Below are 15,256 nucleotides of genomic sequence, written 5' to 3'. Positions count from 1 at the left end.
TATTTTTCATCTCGTTCAACATTTTTAACTTAAATTCAGCAATTAATTCATTTCAGTGCATACATTCAGATTCAAGCATTCACACTGCAGTTTCTTCAGAAAATGCACTTTCTAGTTCCTGTTTGCCTTTCTCTGTGTCTGACCCCAACTGTGGTGTGTGTGCGTCCCATCCCCTCCTGCCACTCACAGGAGTTACTATAGCAACCAGCCCTGTCAGCTGAGTACTGATGACTCTCTAATTAAACCTAAAAAAAAACCCCAAAAAAAACAAACATCCCCATTCTGTCATGTGACAATCTGATTGATCTGATTGGCTTACGGAGTGATGATGTCACAAGCACATCTTTAATGTGCTTGTGACATCATCACTTTTGAAGTTCTGAAGTCCATAAATAGGGAACAGCAGCAATTCTAAAGCAGTTTGTTCGCAGCCTTCAAACGTTCGACAACAGATACATTTGGAAATATTTCTAAGCCTTTTCAGAGTCACTGTGCACAGGCTCCAATATGCGTCCACGAAAACGCAGACAAAGAAAAAAAGATAATGCTGCCTCTCCTTCGTGGTCTGGCCAGCCAATCTCTCCAGGAGAAATGACCATGGATGCTGTCTTATCAGTCCAAAGGGCATTACAGGAAAGTCAGAAGGAAAACTCTGACCTCCATTACAAAGTTAAACAAATTGAAGAAGAGAAGCTTCAACTAGAGGAGAAGTGCAGACAATTGGAAGCACGAAATAAAGACCTGGAAGGAAAACAGCAACGCCAGCCTGATATAAAAATGATAAATGAGGGCTGGGGAATGAAGTTTGGTCAAGGACGAAAGAAGTTTTTCTCCCGTTTTCTTTCGTCGGGACAGAGTGCTGAATTAAAAGAAACATCTGCCCAGCTTCAAGGAAAGAAAGCTACTATTGAGGAGATACAATGGGATCTCCAAAACATGGAGCAAAAGAATCAGGTGCTTCAAGGAAAACTCAATGAAGCTGAGAAAACAATTGAAAAAATCCGCCAACAGGAAGAAGAAAAACGTATTCTCCAGGACTTAGAGAGAAGGAATCTAGAACTGCGAGAACTTTGTAATGAAATGAAGGACAAAAAATCTGAACTGGAAAGAGAAAAGGAAATACAAATGCAGCACAAACTCAAAGCCATGAGGGAAATGTACGTAGATCTGACAGTGAGGTTTGATGAAACAGAGTGCAAAAATAAAGAGCTTCTTGAAGAAAAAAAGCAACAGGAAGAAGAAAAACGTATTCTCCGGAAGTTTGAGAGAAGGCATCTAAAACTGCAAGAATTTTGTAATGAAATGAAGGACAAAACACCTGAACTGGAAAGAGAAAAAGAAACACCAATGGAGCACAAACTCAAAGCCATGAGGGAAATGTACGTAGATCTGAAAGTCAGGTTTGATGAAACAGAGTGCAAAAATCAAGAGCTTCTTGAAGAAAAAAAGCAACAGGAAGAGGAAAAACGTATTCTCCAGGACTTTGAGAAAAGGAATCTAGAACTACGAGAATTTTGTAATGAAATGAAGGACAAAACACCTGAACTGGAAAGAGAAAAGGAAATACTGGAAAAGCAATGTTCAGAGATGCAGTGTACGATCGATGGAATAAGGAAAAAACACTCAGAGCTCATGAATGTGATGTTGTTGAGGGTCACTGACTTGAGGAGCCAAATAACTGAAATGGAGGCACAAAAGCAACAACAAGAGAAAAAATGGGAACACCTGCTGCGTATGCATGAAGAATTCAAGAGAAAAATTGACCTGAAAGAAGAGATGTACAACAAAAAACAAGAGAGAAATACAGACATGCGCAAGGCAAATCGAATGGAGAAGGCAACATACAAAGACCCGAAAGAAAAGCCTAGAAAAGAACAAGCAGGATTAAAAGAAATGGAGCAAAGATGCAAGCAACTCGAGAAGCAAAATGCAGAAACAAACGATCAGTTGAGAACCCTTATCCTGGAGAAAAAAGCGCTCATGGAAAAATACCTGGAAACGAAGAAAAGAGGCTTCTGCTGGTTATTCAGATGATTTAGCCTCGTCTTCCTCCACCTGTGAGCCATCTTAATTGTCACCTCTCCTGTCCCCCCTCTCCCTTTCTCTCCTAACACCTATTCCCTACCTTCTTAATCTTTTTTCTTTTTTTCACCCTCACCCCCCAACCAGTCCCAGCAGTTGACTGCCCCCTCCTGAGCCTGGTTCTGCTGGAGGTTTCTGCCCGTTAAAAGGCAGTTTTTCCTCCCCACTGTCGCCTAGTGCTTGCTCAGAGGGGATTGTTGGGGTTTTCTCTCCTCCTCCATTCCCCCCCCCCCCTTCATTTACTTATTTGATTGTTTAAATTTTCTTTTGTTGTTTCTGTAGTTACTTGTTTTACTTTTTTCAACTTATGTAATAAAATAATAAACCAATTGAATTTATCCTTTGAGTATTTTTCATCTAATCTTTACAGAATTAAGCTCTGTCTTTTATTTGCTTCTTAAAACTCCATAAATGGTGAAGTAAAAACCCTGGGATATGGTTTAAAACATTGAAATAGACTAACCAACTAGTCTAAAACTAAGAAACACTTAAATATTACGTTAAATTGAAAACAGTTAAAAAGAAATATCCCTGTTCAAAAATGTCATGTGATAATCTCATTGGCTTATGGAGTGACTCCTGGAGGGGAAAAGGCGCACAAATGTGGCAGGCAGACGAAGAAAAAACAGCATAATGATACTTTTACGTTTTGAAATCTACAAAGGTTTGCACTGTGAGAATCAACTTGTGAGAACTGTGACTAATCTTCATGTGTGTGTTTAAAAAAAAAAAATTAAAAAATAAAGTGTATAAAGTGTGTGGCGAGGGGCTAGTTATTCTGAGAAACCCTGCTGCAATAAATGAGGGACCACTGTATATACTTTCTCTTTGAGTCTCCAGGTGAAGGCACATCCATGAAGTCGTCCACTAGACAGTCCCAGATGGCCGTCGCTACCTGGGGGATGATCTGGCTCACCGTGGACACCCCGACTCTGTAACTGAACACGATGGTCCTGAAGGAGTCCCTGGTGGCAAGGAACCTGGACAAAATTGTTCAAAATTAGTATTATGTGTACTGCAGTTACAAAATACATTATTCAACCTCCAAAATACTTTTGTGATGTCAGATTTAAATTACAAAACATAAATCTTACTTAAAACATTTTGTAATTATAAGGATAATTACATAATATATATTAGATATAATATAAAACAGTCAGTTGTGTTTTGTTTTAACTTTACCATATCATAATTTGATTGGTAGCAACTTTTACCACTACAGTGAGCCAATCACTCATAATTCCTAAACATGTCAATCAGGTAGGAATGAAGTAAGACATTAATAGAAATAAAGAGTTGTACGTAGCCCTTTCTTTGCATAAATCATTGCTAATATTTTTGAAAAATTAACCTGTGATAAGACAGCATATCAAGATAGAATATGCTGGATAGAACCATATAACTAAAGATGAACCAAACTGTTCACAGTTTTATCTAACTCTCAGTTTTAAGAAAGGCTGGTGACCCCTGTTATAGAGTCTGACAGCTGCAGGGATTATATACAAATATTCAACTATACCAGAATTAAACTAGGTCTAAAGAAAAAAAAAAGGAGTGAGTATCACTACAAAGATTAACCCACAGTGGTCCTCATACCACAGTTTGATATCAGCAAACACCGAGAGCATACACTGATATGACACCACAGCCATGCTATCAATGCAAACACTGATAACATAGCGTAAATCGAATTAAATCGGAACTTGATGAGACCTTTTGAGTAGGGCTGGGCGATATGGCCTAAAATCCATATCGCGATATAATTTGAAGCATGTGCAGTAACGATATATATCACGATATATATTCTTTTCCTCTGTATAACGTATTTCCACACAAAAAATCCTTTAATTTTCTCCAAAATCAAGAGTGTGCCGTATGTATGAATTCTGGTTGTGCTTACTGACCTCGAACCGATTTCTGCGTGCAGAAATCTGTTAAAAAATGTTTTAGTACAACGTTGGTAATCCGCACTGCTTGATGGATTGTCAGAGCATTACGGCTGCCGTAGTGAGGAGCTTCACGGAGTAATCTGGGTCCAAAACTCCGTTCATATCAGGTCCCAAAGTCAAACGAACACTAAGAGTTAAAAACGGTCTAAATTCTTTCATCTTTAATTAAATCACCTGCGTTGCTGATTTATCAGGTGTTACAATTAAGTTTAACATCCATGAAAACAGAATTTATTAAATTTAACAGAGTTAGAAGTTAACAGGAAGTTAGCTCGCTAGTTTACACCTAAACATTTCATACCATGTTCTGACAGAGACTTTCATCCAGTGGCTTCCTCATTGAGATCAGATTTACGGTTTTCTCACAAATGCCATCAAAGCGCAGCCTCCTCCCTCTCTGTCCCCCATAGATAACCATTCTAAAACTGCTCTCAATTTTCAGCTCAAATTTAACATCGAAGGGTGTCTTTACACTGTCACCACATCAGTATAATACACTCTACAGGCATGAAAATTTTAATATGTTGTAGTCTGGAAGTTCCTGCCACTCACAGTTTTCTCTTGGGAAGCATTTGTTTTTTGGCATCTAACTCCTTCAAAACCATTCAACTTAGAAAAACCATTCAAACACCGTTAGATTCCTCTTCTTTTGGACATGACTGCTTCTACTTTTCTCATTTTTAACATTTATATTTTTAAAATTATTCAACTTTTTTCAACAAAAATTTCCCATGTATTTCAATGGGGAGACCCTTCAAATTCTCATTCAACTTCCTCCTCTTTAAACTGTATCTACTTCCACATACATTGTCATAGAGCCACCATTCAAACTTTAAAACGAAGACAAGACATTCAACTATTCAACTTGTATTTATCTTTTCAATATCTATTATACTTTTTCTTCAGTTCCAGTTTAAGTTTCATGATGTTTTTTCACCCGTTTCAGAGTTTATAATGGGTGTGTATGGGACGGAATGTTGGGGCTAGAGTGAGACAGCTCAACTGCTAGAGTGAGAGGAGCAAAAAAATTAATCTTAAAATCTTTTTTAAAACTGCTGCTGTGTCCGCAGCGTTTGCTCTACAGGTATGATTTTACCCTCAAAACGTAGCCATCGCTGTCCTCTTTCATCCAATGTGTTTACTATTGTACTAGGTGTTATGGTTCTTTCATAAATGTCACCAATGCACAGCCTCCTCCCTCCAACTCTTCCATAGACTCTAATGTTAAAATCGCTCAGAAGGTTGGTTTGAAAATCAGAAGAGCATGGTGTCTTTCCACTGTCACCACGTCCATATAATAAACTCCACAGGCATGAAAACTGAGAATTCAGTAGACTAGAAGCTGCTGTCGCTCACGGTGAAAGAATTTCGTCAATACGACTTTTACTTTTCATTTGGGAACGATTTGTTTCGGCCTGACTTTTCTGTTCATTTTAAGGAGCAAAAGTGAGGTGCATGTCTGTGTCGTGTGTATGGAGCCACTGGGTGCAGTCACTATAGCAACCAGGCTCACACCTGCCTGCTTAACGAGCTCTCTCTCTCACTCTGCCAAGATTCATCTTAAACACTTCTCTTTCAACTGCTGCTGTGTCCACAGTGTTACAGCCATCATTTTACCCTCAAAACGTCGCCATCGTTGTTCTCTTTCCAACACCGTGTCTTTCAAAGCTCAGACTTTTAAATTTTTTAAACTGTGTGGATCCAAGCGGAGGGATCACATTTTAGTCATTCAGTGATTCAAAGAATATTAACTTTTAATATTTTTTCAGATGTTTTCTTACTAAATTTTATTTGCTCATTTCTTAGGTTTTTCTAATTTACATTTAAAACATTTTCAGCTATTTTCAAACTTCCTCTCTGTGAATGTCAGCTTTTAGCACTTCAGCACTTTGGTTTTCAGGTGAAAATTTCTGTATTTTTCATCTCGTTCAACATTTTTAACTTAAATTCAGCAATTAATTCATTTCAGTGCATACATTCAGATTCAAGCATTCACACTGCAGTTTCTTCAGAAAATGCACTTTCTAGTTCCTGTTTGCCTTTCTCTGTGTCTGACCCCAACTGTGGTGTGTGTGCGTCCCATCCCCTCCTGCCACTCACAGGAGTTACTATAGCAACCAGCCCTGTCAGCTGAGTACTGATGACTCTCTAATTAAACCTAAAAAAAAACCCCAAAAAAAACAAACATCCCCATTCTGTCATGTGACAATCTGATTGATCTGATTGGCTTACGGAGTGATGATGTCACAAGCACATCTTTAATGTGCTTGTGACATCATCACTTTTGAAGTTCTGAAGTCCATAAATAGGGAACAGCAGCAATTCTAAAGCAGTTTGTTCGCAGCCTTCAAACGTTCGACAACAGATACATTTGGAAATATTTCTAAGCCTTTTCAGAGTCACTGTGCACAGGCTCCAATATGCGTCCACGAAAACGCAGACAAAGAAAAAAAGATAATGCTGCCTCTCCTTCGTGGTCTGGCCAGCCAATCTCTCCAGGAGAAATGACCATGGATGCTGTCTTATCAGTCCAAAGGGCATTACAGGAAAGTCAGAAGGAAAACTCTGACCTCCATTACAAAGTTAAACAAATTGAAGAAGAGAAGCTTCAACTAGAGGAGAAGTGCAGACAATTGGAAGCACGAAATAAAGACCTGGAAGGAAAACAGCAACGCCAGCCTGATATAAAAATGATAAATGAGGGCTGGGGAATGAAGTTTGGTCAAGGACGAAAGAAGTTTTTCTCCCGTTTTCTTTCGTCGGGACAGAGTGCTGAATTAAAAGAAACATCTGCCCAGCTTCAAGGAAAGAAAGCTACTATTGAGGAGATACAATGGGATCTCCAAAACATGGAGCAAAAGAATCAGGTGCTTCAAGGAAAACTCAATGAAGCTGAGAAAACAATTGAAAAAATCCGCCAACAGGAAGAAGAAAAACGTATTCTCCAGGACTTAGAGAGAAGGAATCTAGAACTGCGAGAACTTTGTAATGAAATGAAGGACAAAAAATCTGAACTGGAAAGAGAAAAGGAAATACAAATGCAGCACAAACTCAAAGCCATGAGGGAAATGTACGTAGATCTGACAGTGAGGTTTGATGAAACAGAGTGCAAAAATAAAGAGCTTCTTGAAGAAAAAAAGCAACAGGAAGAAGAAAAACGTATTCTCCGGAAGTTTGAGAGAAGGCATCTAAAACTGCAAGAATTTTGTAATGAAATGAAGGACAAAACACCTGAACTGGAAAGAGAAAAAGAAACACCAATGGAGCACAAACTCAAAGCCATGAGGGAAATGTACGTAGATCTGAAAGTCAGGTTTGATGAAACAGAGTGCAAAAATCAAGAGCTTCTTGAAGAAAAAAAGCAACAGGAAGAGGAAAAACGTATTCTCCAGGACTTTGAGAAAAGGAATCTAGAACTACGAGAATTTTGTAATGAAATGAAGGACAAAACACCTGAACTGGAAAGAGAAAAGGAAATACTGGAAAAGCAATGTTCAGAGATGCAGTGTACGATCGATGGAATAAGGAAAAAACACTCAGAGCTCATGAATGTGATGTTGTTGAGGGTCACTGACTTGAGGAGCCAAATAACTGAAATGGAGGCACAAAAGCAACAACAAGAGAAAAAATGGGAACACCTGCTGCGTATGCATGAAGAATTCAAGAGAAAAATTGACCTGAAAGAAGAGATGTACAACAAAAAACAAGAGAGAAATACAGACATGCGCAAGGCAAATCGAATGGAGAAGGCAACATACAAAGACCCGAAAGAAAAGCCTAGAAAAGAACAAGCAGGATTAAAAGAAATGGAGCAAAGATGCAAGCAACTCGAGAAGCAAAATGCAGAAACAAACGATCAGTTGAGAACCCTTATCCTGGAGAAAAAAGCGCTCATGGAAAAATACCTGGAAACGAAGAAAAGAGGCTTCTGCTGGTTATTCAGATGATTTAGCCTCGTCTTCCTCCACCTGTGAGCCATCTTAATTGTCACCTCTCCTGTCCCCCCTCTCCCTTTCTCTCCTAACACCTATTCCCTACCTTCTTAATCTTTTTTCTTTTTTTCACCCTCACCCCCCAACCAGTCCCAGCAGTTGACTGCCCCCTCCTGAGCCTGGTTCTGCTGGAGGTTTCTGCCCGTTAAAAGGCAGTTTTTCCTCCCCACTGTCGCCTAGTGCTTGCTCAGAGGGGATTGTTGGGGTTTTCTCTCCTCCTCCCCCTCCCCCCCCCCCTTCATTTACTTATTTGATTGTTTAAATTTTCTTTTGTTGTTTCTGTAGTTACTTGTTTTACTTTTTTCAACTTATGTAATAAAATAATAAACCAATTGAATTTATCCTTTGAGTATTTTTCATCTAATCTTTACAGAATTAAGCTCTGTCTTTTATTTGCTTCTTAAAACTCCATAAATGGTGAAGTAAAAACCCTGGGATATGGTTTAAAACATTGAAATAGACTAACCAACTAGTCTAAAACTAAGAAACACTTAAATATTACGTTAAATTGAAAACAGTTAAAAAGAAATATCCCTGTTCAAAAATGTCATGTGATAATCTCATTGGCTTATGGAGTGACTCCTGGAGGGGAAAAGGCGCACAAATGTGGCAGGCAGACGAAGAAAAAACAGCATAATGATACTTTTACGTTTTGAAATCTACAAAGGTTTGCACTGTGAGAATCAACTTGTGAGAACTGTGACTAATCTTCATGTGTGTGTTTAAAAAAAAAAAATTAAAAAATAAAGTGTATAAAGTGTGTGGCGAGGGGCTAGTTATTCTGAGAAACCCTGCTGCAATAAATGAGGGACCACTGTATATACTTTCTCTTTGAGTCTCCAGGTGAAGGCACAGCCATGAAGTCGTCCACTAGACAGTCCCAGATGGCCGTCGCTACCTGGGGGATGATCTGGCTCACCGTGGACACCCCGACTCTGTAACTGAACACGATGGTCCTGAAGGAGTCCCTGGTGGCAAGGAACCTGGACAAAATTGTTCAAAATTAGTATTATGTGTACTGCAGTTACAAAATACATTATTCAACCTCCAAAATACTTTTGTGATGTCAGATTTAAATTACAAAACATAAATCTTACTTAAAACATTTTGTAATTATAAGGATAATTACATAATATATATTAGATATAATATAAAACAGTCAGTTGTGTTTTGTTTTAACTTTACCATATCATAATTTGATTGGTAGCAACTTTTACCACTACAGTGAGCCAATCACTCATAATTCCTAAACATGTCAATCAGGTAGGAATGAAGTAAGACATTAATAGAAATAAAGAGTTGTACGTAGCCCTTTCTTTGCATAAATCATTGCTAATATTTTTGAAAAATTAACCTGTGATAAGACAGCATATCAAGATAGAATATGCTGGATAGAACCATATAACTAAAGATGAACCAAACTGTTCACAGTTTTATCTAACTCTCAGTTTTAAGAAAGGCTGGTGACCCCTGTTATAGAGTCTGACAGCTGCAGGGATTATATACAAATATTCAACTATACCAGAATTAAACTAGGTCTAAAGAAAAAAAAAAGGAGTGAGTATCACTACAAAGATTAACCCACAGTGGTCCTCATACCACAGTTTGATATCAGCAAACACCGAGAGCATACACTGATATGACACCACAGCCATGCTATCAATGCAAACACTGATAACATAGCGTAAATCGAATTAAATCGGAACTTGATGAGACCTTTTGAGTAGGGCTGGGCGATATGGCCTAAAATCCATATCGCGATATAATTTGAAGCATGTGCAGTAACGATATATATCACGATATATATTCTTTTCCTCTGTATAACGTATTTCCACACAAAAAATCCTTTAATTTTCTCCAAAATCAAGAGTGTGCCGTATGTATGAATTCTGGTTGTGCTTACTGACCTCGAACCGATTTCTGCGTGCAGAAATCTGTTAAAAAATGTTTTAGTACAACGTTGGTAATCCGCACTGCTTGATGGATTGTCAGAGCATTACGGCTGCCGTAGTGAGGAGCTTCACGGAGTAATCTGGGTCCAAAACTCCGTTCATATCAGGTCCCAAAGTCAAACGAACACTAAGAGTTAAAAACGGTCTAAATTCTTTCATCTTTAATTAAATCACCTGCGTTGCTGATTTATCAGGTGTTACAATTAAGTTTAACATCCATGAAAACAGAATTTATTAAATTTAACAGAGTTAGAAGTTAACAGGAAGTTAGCTCGCTAGTTTACACCTAAACATTTCATACCATGTTCTGACAGAGACTTTCATCCAGTGGCTTCCTCATTGAGATCAGATTTACGGTTTTCTCACAAATGCCATCAAAGCGCAGCCTCCTCCCTCTCTGTCCCCCATAGATAACCATTCTAAAACTGCTCTCAATTTTCAGCTCAAATTTAACATCGAAGGGTGTCTTTACACTGTCACCACATCAGTATAATACACTCTACAGGCATGAAAATTTAATATGTTGTAGTCTGGAAGTTCCTGCCACTCACAGTTTTCTCTTGGGAAGCATTTGTTTTTTGGCATCTAACTCCTTCAAAACCGTTCAACTTAGAAAAACCATTCAAACACCGTTAGATTCCTCTTCTTTTGGACATGACTGCTTCTACTTTTCTCATTTTTAACATTTATATTTTTAAAATTATTCAACTTTTTTCAACAAAAATTTCCCATGTATTTCAATGGGGAGACCCTTCAAATTCTCATTCAACTTCCTCCTCTTTAAACTGTATCTACTTCCACATACATTGTCATAGAGCCACCATTCAAACTTTAAAACGAAGACAAGACATTCAACTATTCAACTTGTATTTATCTTTTCAATATCTATTATACTTTTTCTTCAGTTCCAGTTTAAGTTTCATGATGTTTTTTCACCCGTTTCAGAGTTTATAATGGGTGTGTATGGGAGGGAATGTTGGGGCTAGAGTGAGACAGCTCAACTGCTAGAGTGAGAGGAGCAAAAAAATTAATCTTAAAATCTTTTTTAAAACTGCTGCTGTGTCCGCAGCGTTTGCTCTACAGGTATGATTTTACCCTCAAAACGTAGCCATCGCTGTCCTCTTTCATCCAATGTGTTTACTATTGTACTAGGTGTTATGGTTCTTTCATAAATGTCACCAATGCACAGCCTCCTCCCTCCAACTCTTCCATAGACTCTAATGTTAAAATCGCTCAGAAGGTTGGTTTGAAAATCAGAAGAGCATGGTGTCTTTCCACTGTCACCACGTCCATATAATAAACTCCACAGGCATGAAAACTGAGAATTCAGTAGACTAGAAGCTGCTGTCGCTCACGGTGAAAGAATTTCGTCAATACGACTTTTACTTTTCATTTGGGAACGATTTGTTTCGGCCTGACTTTTCTGTTCATTTTAAGGAGCAAAAGTGAGGTGCATGTCTGTGTCGTGTGTATGGAGCCACTGGGTGCAGTCACTATAGCAACCAGGCTCACACCTGCCTGCTTAACGAGCTCTCTCTCTCACTCTGCCAAGATTCATCTTAAACACTTCTCTTTCAACTGCTGCTGTGTCCACAGTGTTACAGCCATCATTTTACCCTCAAAACGTCGCCATCGTTGTTCTCTTTCCAACACCGTGTCTTTCAAAGCTCAGACTTTTAAATTTTTTAAACTGTGTGGATCCAAGCGGAGGGATCACATTTTAGTCATTCAGTGATTCAAAGAATATTAACTTTTAATATTTTTTCAGATGTTTTCTTACTAAATTTTATTTGCTCATTTCTTAGGTTTTTCTAATTTACATTTAAAACATTTTCAGCTATTTTCAAACTTCCTCTCTGTGAATGTCAGCTTTTAGCACTTCAGCACTTTGGTTTTCAGGTGAAAATTTCTGTATTTTTCATCTCGTTCAACATTTTTAACTTAAATTCAGCAATTAATTCATTTCAGTGCATACATTCAGATTCAAGCATTCACACTGCAGTTTCTTCAGAAAATGCACTTTCTAGTTCCTGTTTGCCTTTCTCTGTGTCTGACCCCAACTGTGGTGTGTGTGCGTCCCATCCCCTCCTGCCACTCACAGGAGTTACTATAGCAACCAGCCCTGTCAGCTGAGTACTGATGACTCTCTAATTAAACCTAAAAAAAACCCCCAAAAAAAACAAACATCCCCATTCTGTCATGTGACAATCTGATTGATCTGATTGGCTTACGGAGTGATGATGTCACAAGCACATCTTTAATGTGCTTGTGACATCATCACTTTTGAAGTTCTGAAGTCCATAAATAGGGAACAGCAGCAATTCTAAAGCAGTTTGTTCGCAGCCTTCAAACGTTCGACAACAGATACATTTGGAAATATTTCTAAGCCTTTTCAGAGTCACTGTGCACAGGCTCCAATATGCGTCCACGAAAACGCAGACAAAGAAAAAAAGATAATGCTGCCTCTCCTTCGTGGTCTGGCCAGCCAATCTCTCCAGGAGAAATGACCATGGATGCTGTCTTATCAGTCCAAAGGGCATTACAGGAAAGTCAGAAGGAAAACTCTGACCTCCATTACAAAGTTAAACAAATTGAAGAAGAGAAGCTTCAACTAGAGGAGAAGTGCAGACAATTGGAAGCACGAAATAAAGACCTGGAAGGAAAACAGCAACGCCAGCCTGATATAAAAATGATAAATGAGGGCTGGGGAATGAAGTTTGGTCAAGGACGAAAGAAGTTTTTCTCCCGTTTTCTTTCGTCGGGACAGAGTGCTGAATTAAAAGAAACATCTGCCCAGCTTCAAGGAAAGAAAGCTACTATTGAGGAGATACAATGGGATCTCCAAAACATGGAGCAAAAGAATCAGGTGCTTCAAGGAAAACTCAATGAAGCTGAGAAAACAATTGAAAAAATCCGCCAACAGGAAGAAGAAAAACGTATTCTCCAGGACTTAGAGAGAAGGAATCTAGAACTGCGAGAACTTTGTAATGAAATGAAGGACAAAAAATCTGAACTGGAAAGAGAAAAGGAAATACAAATGCAGCACAAACTCAAAGCCATGAGGGAAATGTACGTAGATCTGACAGTGAGGTTTGATGAAACAGAGTGCAAAAATAAAGAGCTTCTTGAAGAAAAAAAGCAACAGGAAGAAGAAAAACGTATTCTCCGGAAGTTTGAGAGAAGGCATCTAAAACTGCAAGAATTTTGTAATGAAATGAAGGACAAAACACCTGAACTGGAAAGAGAAAAAGAAACACCAATGGAGCACAAACTCAAAGCCATGAGGGAAATGTACGTAGATCTGAAAGTCAGGTTTGATGAAACAGAGTGCAAAAATCAAGAGCTTCTTGAAGAAAAAAAGCAACAGGAAGAGGAAAAACGTATTCTCCAGGACTTTGAGAAAAGGAATCTAGAACTACGAGAATTTTGTAATGAAATGAAGGACAAAACACCTGAACTGGAAAGAGAAAAGGAAATACTGGAAAAGCAATGTTCAGAGATGCAGTGTACGATCGATGGAATAAGGAAAAAACACTCAGAGCTCATGAATGTGATGTTGTTGAGGGTCACTGACTTGAGGAGCCAAATAACTGAAATGGAGGCACAAAAGCAACAACAAGAGAAAAAATGGGAACACCTGCTGCGTATGCATGAAGAATTCAAGAGAAAAATTGACCTGAAAGAAGAGATGTACAACAAAAAACAAGAGAGAAATACAGACATGCGCAAGGCAAATCGAATGGAGAAGGCAACATACAAAGACCCGAAAGAAAAGCCTAGAAAAGAACAAGCAGGATTAAAAGAAATGGAGCAAAGATGCAAGCAACTCGAGAAGCAAAATGCAGAAACAAACGATCAGTTGAGAACCCTTATCCTGGAGAAAAAAGCGCTCATGGAAAAATACCTGGAAACGAAGAAAAGAGGCTTCTGCTGGTTATTCAGATGATTTAGCCTCGTCTTCCTCCACCTGTGAGCCATCTTAATTGTCACCTCTCCTGTCCCCCCTCTCCCTTTCTCTCCTAACACCTATTCCCTACCTTCTTAATCTTTTTTCTTTTTTTCACCCTCACCCCCCAACCAGTCCCAGCAGTTGACTGCCCCCTCCTGAGCCTGGTTCTGCTGGAGGTTTCTGCCCGTTAAAAGGCAGTTTTTCCTCCCCACTGTCGCCTAGTGCTTGCTCAGAGGGGATTGTTGGGGTTTTCTCTCCTCCTCCATTCCCCCCCCCCCCCCCCCTTCATTTACTTATTTGATTGTTTAAATTTTCTTTTGTTGTTTCTGTAGTTACTTGTTTTACTTTTTTCAACTTATGTAATAAAATAATAAACCAATTGAATTTATCCTTTGAGTATTTTTCATCTAATCTTTACAGAATTAAGCTCTGTCTTTTATTTGCTTCTTAAAACTCCATAAATGGTGAAGTAAAAACCCTGGGATATGGTTTAAAACATTGAAATAGACTAACCAACTAGTCTAAAACTAAGAAACACTTAAATATTATGTTAAATTGAAAACAGTTAAAAAGAAATATCCCTGTTCAAAAATGTCATGTGATAATCTCATTGGCTTATGGAGTGACTCCTGGAGGGGAAAAGGCGCACAAATGTGGCAGGCAGACGAAGAAAAAACAGCATAATGATACTTTTACGTTTTGAAATCTACAAAGGTTTGCACTGTGAGAATCAACTTGTGAGAACTGTGACTAATCTTCATGTGTGTGTTTAAAAAAAAAAAATTAAAAAATAAAGTGTATAAAGTGTGTGGCGAGGGGCTAGTTATTCTGAGAAACCCTGCTGCAATAAATGAGGGACCACTGTATATACTTTCTCTTTGAGTCTCCAGGTGAAGGCACAGCCATGAAGTCGTCCACTAGACAGTCCCAGATGGCCGTCGCTACCTGGGGGATGATCTGGCTCACCGTGGACACCCCGACTCTGTAACTGAACACGATGGTCCTGAAGGAGTCCCTGGTGGCAAGGAACCTGGACAAAATTGTTCAAAATTAGTATTATGTGTACTGCAGTTACAAAATACATTATTCAACCTCCAAAATACTTTTGTGATGTCAGATTTAAATTACAAAACATAAATCTTACTTAAAACATTTTGTAATTATAAGGATAATTACATAATATATATTAGATATAATATAAAACAGTCAGTTGTGTTTTGTTTTAACTTTACCATATCATAATTTGATTGGTAGCAACTTTTACCACTACAGTGAGCCAATCACTCATAATTCCTAAACATGTCAATCAGGTAGGAATGAAGTAAGACATTA

At 38.5% G+C, this 15,256-nt stretch overlaps 3 protein-coding genes across 3 annotated transcripts; all 3 read left to right on the top strand.

Annotated features, from left to right (window-relative positions):
* Nucleotides 1-351: 351 nt before the first annotated feature.
* On the top strand, nucleotides 352-2,412 carry LOC147308001 (uncharacterized). Its single transcript, XM_086272675.1, has one exon. It carries the CDS (start codon nucleotides 508-510, stop codon nucleotides 2,032-2,034), a length of 1,527 nt encoding a protein of 508 aa, XP_086128801.1. The 5' UTR covers nucleotides 352-507; the 3' UTR covers nucleotides 2,035-2,412.
* Nucleotides 2,413-6,295: 3,883 nt separating this feature from the next.
* Nucleotides 6,296-9,036, top strand: LOC147308000 (uncharacterized). Its single transcript, XM_086272665.1, has one exon. It carries the CDS (start codon nucleotides 6,452-6,454, stop codon nucleotides 7,976-7,978), a length of 1,527 nt encoding a protein of 508 aa, XP_086128791.1. The 5' UTR covers nucleotides 6,296-6,451; the 3' UTR covers nucleotides 7,979-9,036.
* Nucleotides 9,037-11,625: 2,589 nt separating this feature from the next.
* LOC147307999 (uncharacterized) lies at nucleotides 11,626-14,263 on the top strand. The gene has a single exon (XM_086272776.1). The coding sequence runs from the start codon at nucleotides 12,395-12,397 to the stop codon at nucleotides 13,919-13,921; it is 1,527 nt and encodes a 508-aa protein (XP_086128902.1). The 5' UTR covers nucleotides 11,626-12,394; the 3' UTR covers nucleotides 13,922-14,263.
* Nucleotides 14,264-15,256: the final 993 nt, after the last annotated feature.

The sequence above is a fragment of the Aulonocara sp. 'chitande type north' Nkhata Bay genome, linkage group LG18 (assembly GCF_057382095.1).
Source record: "Aulonocara sp. 'chitande type north' Nkhata Bay isolate Kocher_YH1m ecotype deep benthic linkage group LG18, A_spYH_male_GT1.1, whole genome shotgun sequence".
Taxonomy (NCBI): Eukaryota; Metazoa; Chordata; class Actinopteri; order Cichliformes; family Cichlidae; genus Aulonocara; species Aulonocara sp. 'chitande type north' Nkhata Bay.
The sequence above is the reverse complement of the archived record's forward strand: the minus strand, read 5'-3'. Positions and strand labels throughout refer to the sequence as shown.

Coding starts and splice junctions, on each gene's coding strand:
- LOC147308001 (XM_086272675.1), top strand. CDS start 508: ATGCGTCCACGAAAACGCAGACAAAGAAAAAAAGATAATGCTGCCTCT.
- LOC147308000 (XM_086272665.1), top strand. CDS start 6,452: ATGCGTCCACGAAAACGCAGACAAAGAAAAAAAGATAATGCTGCCTCT.
- LOC147307999 (XM_086272776.1), top strand. CDS start 12,395: ATGCGTCCACGAAAACGCAGACAAAGAAAAAAAGATAATGCTGCCTCT.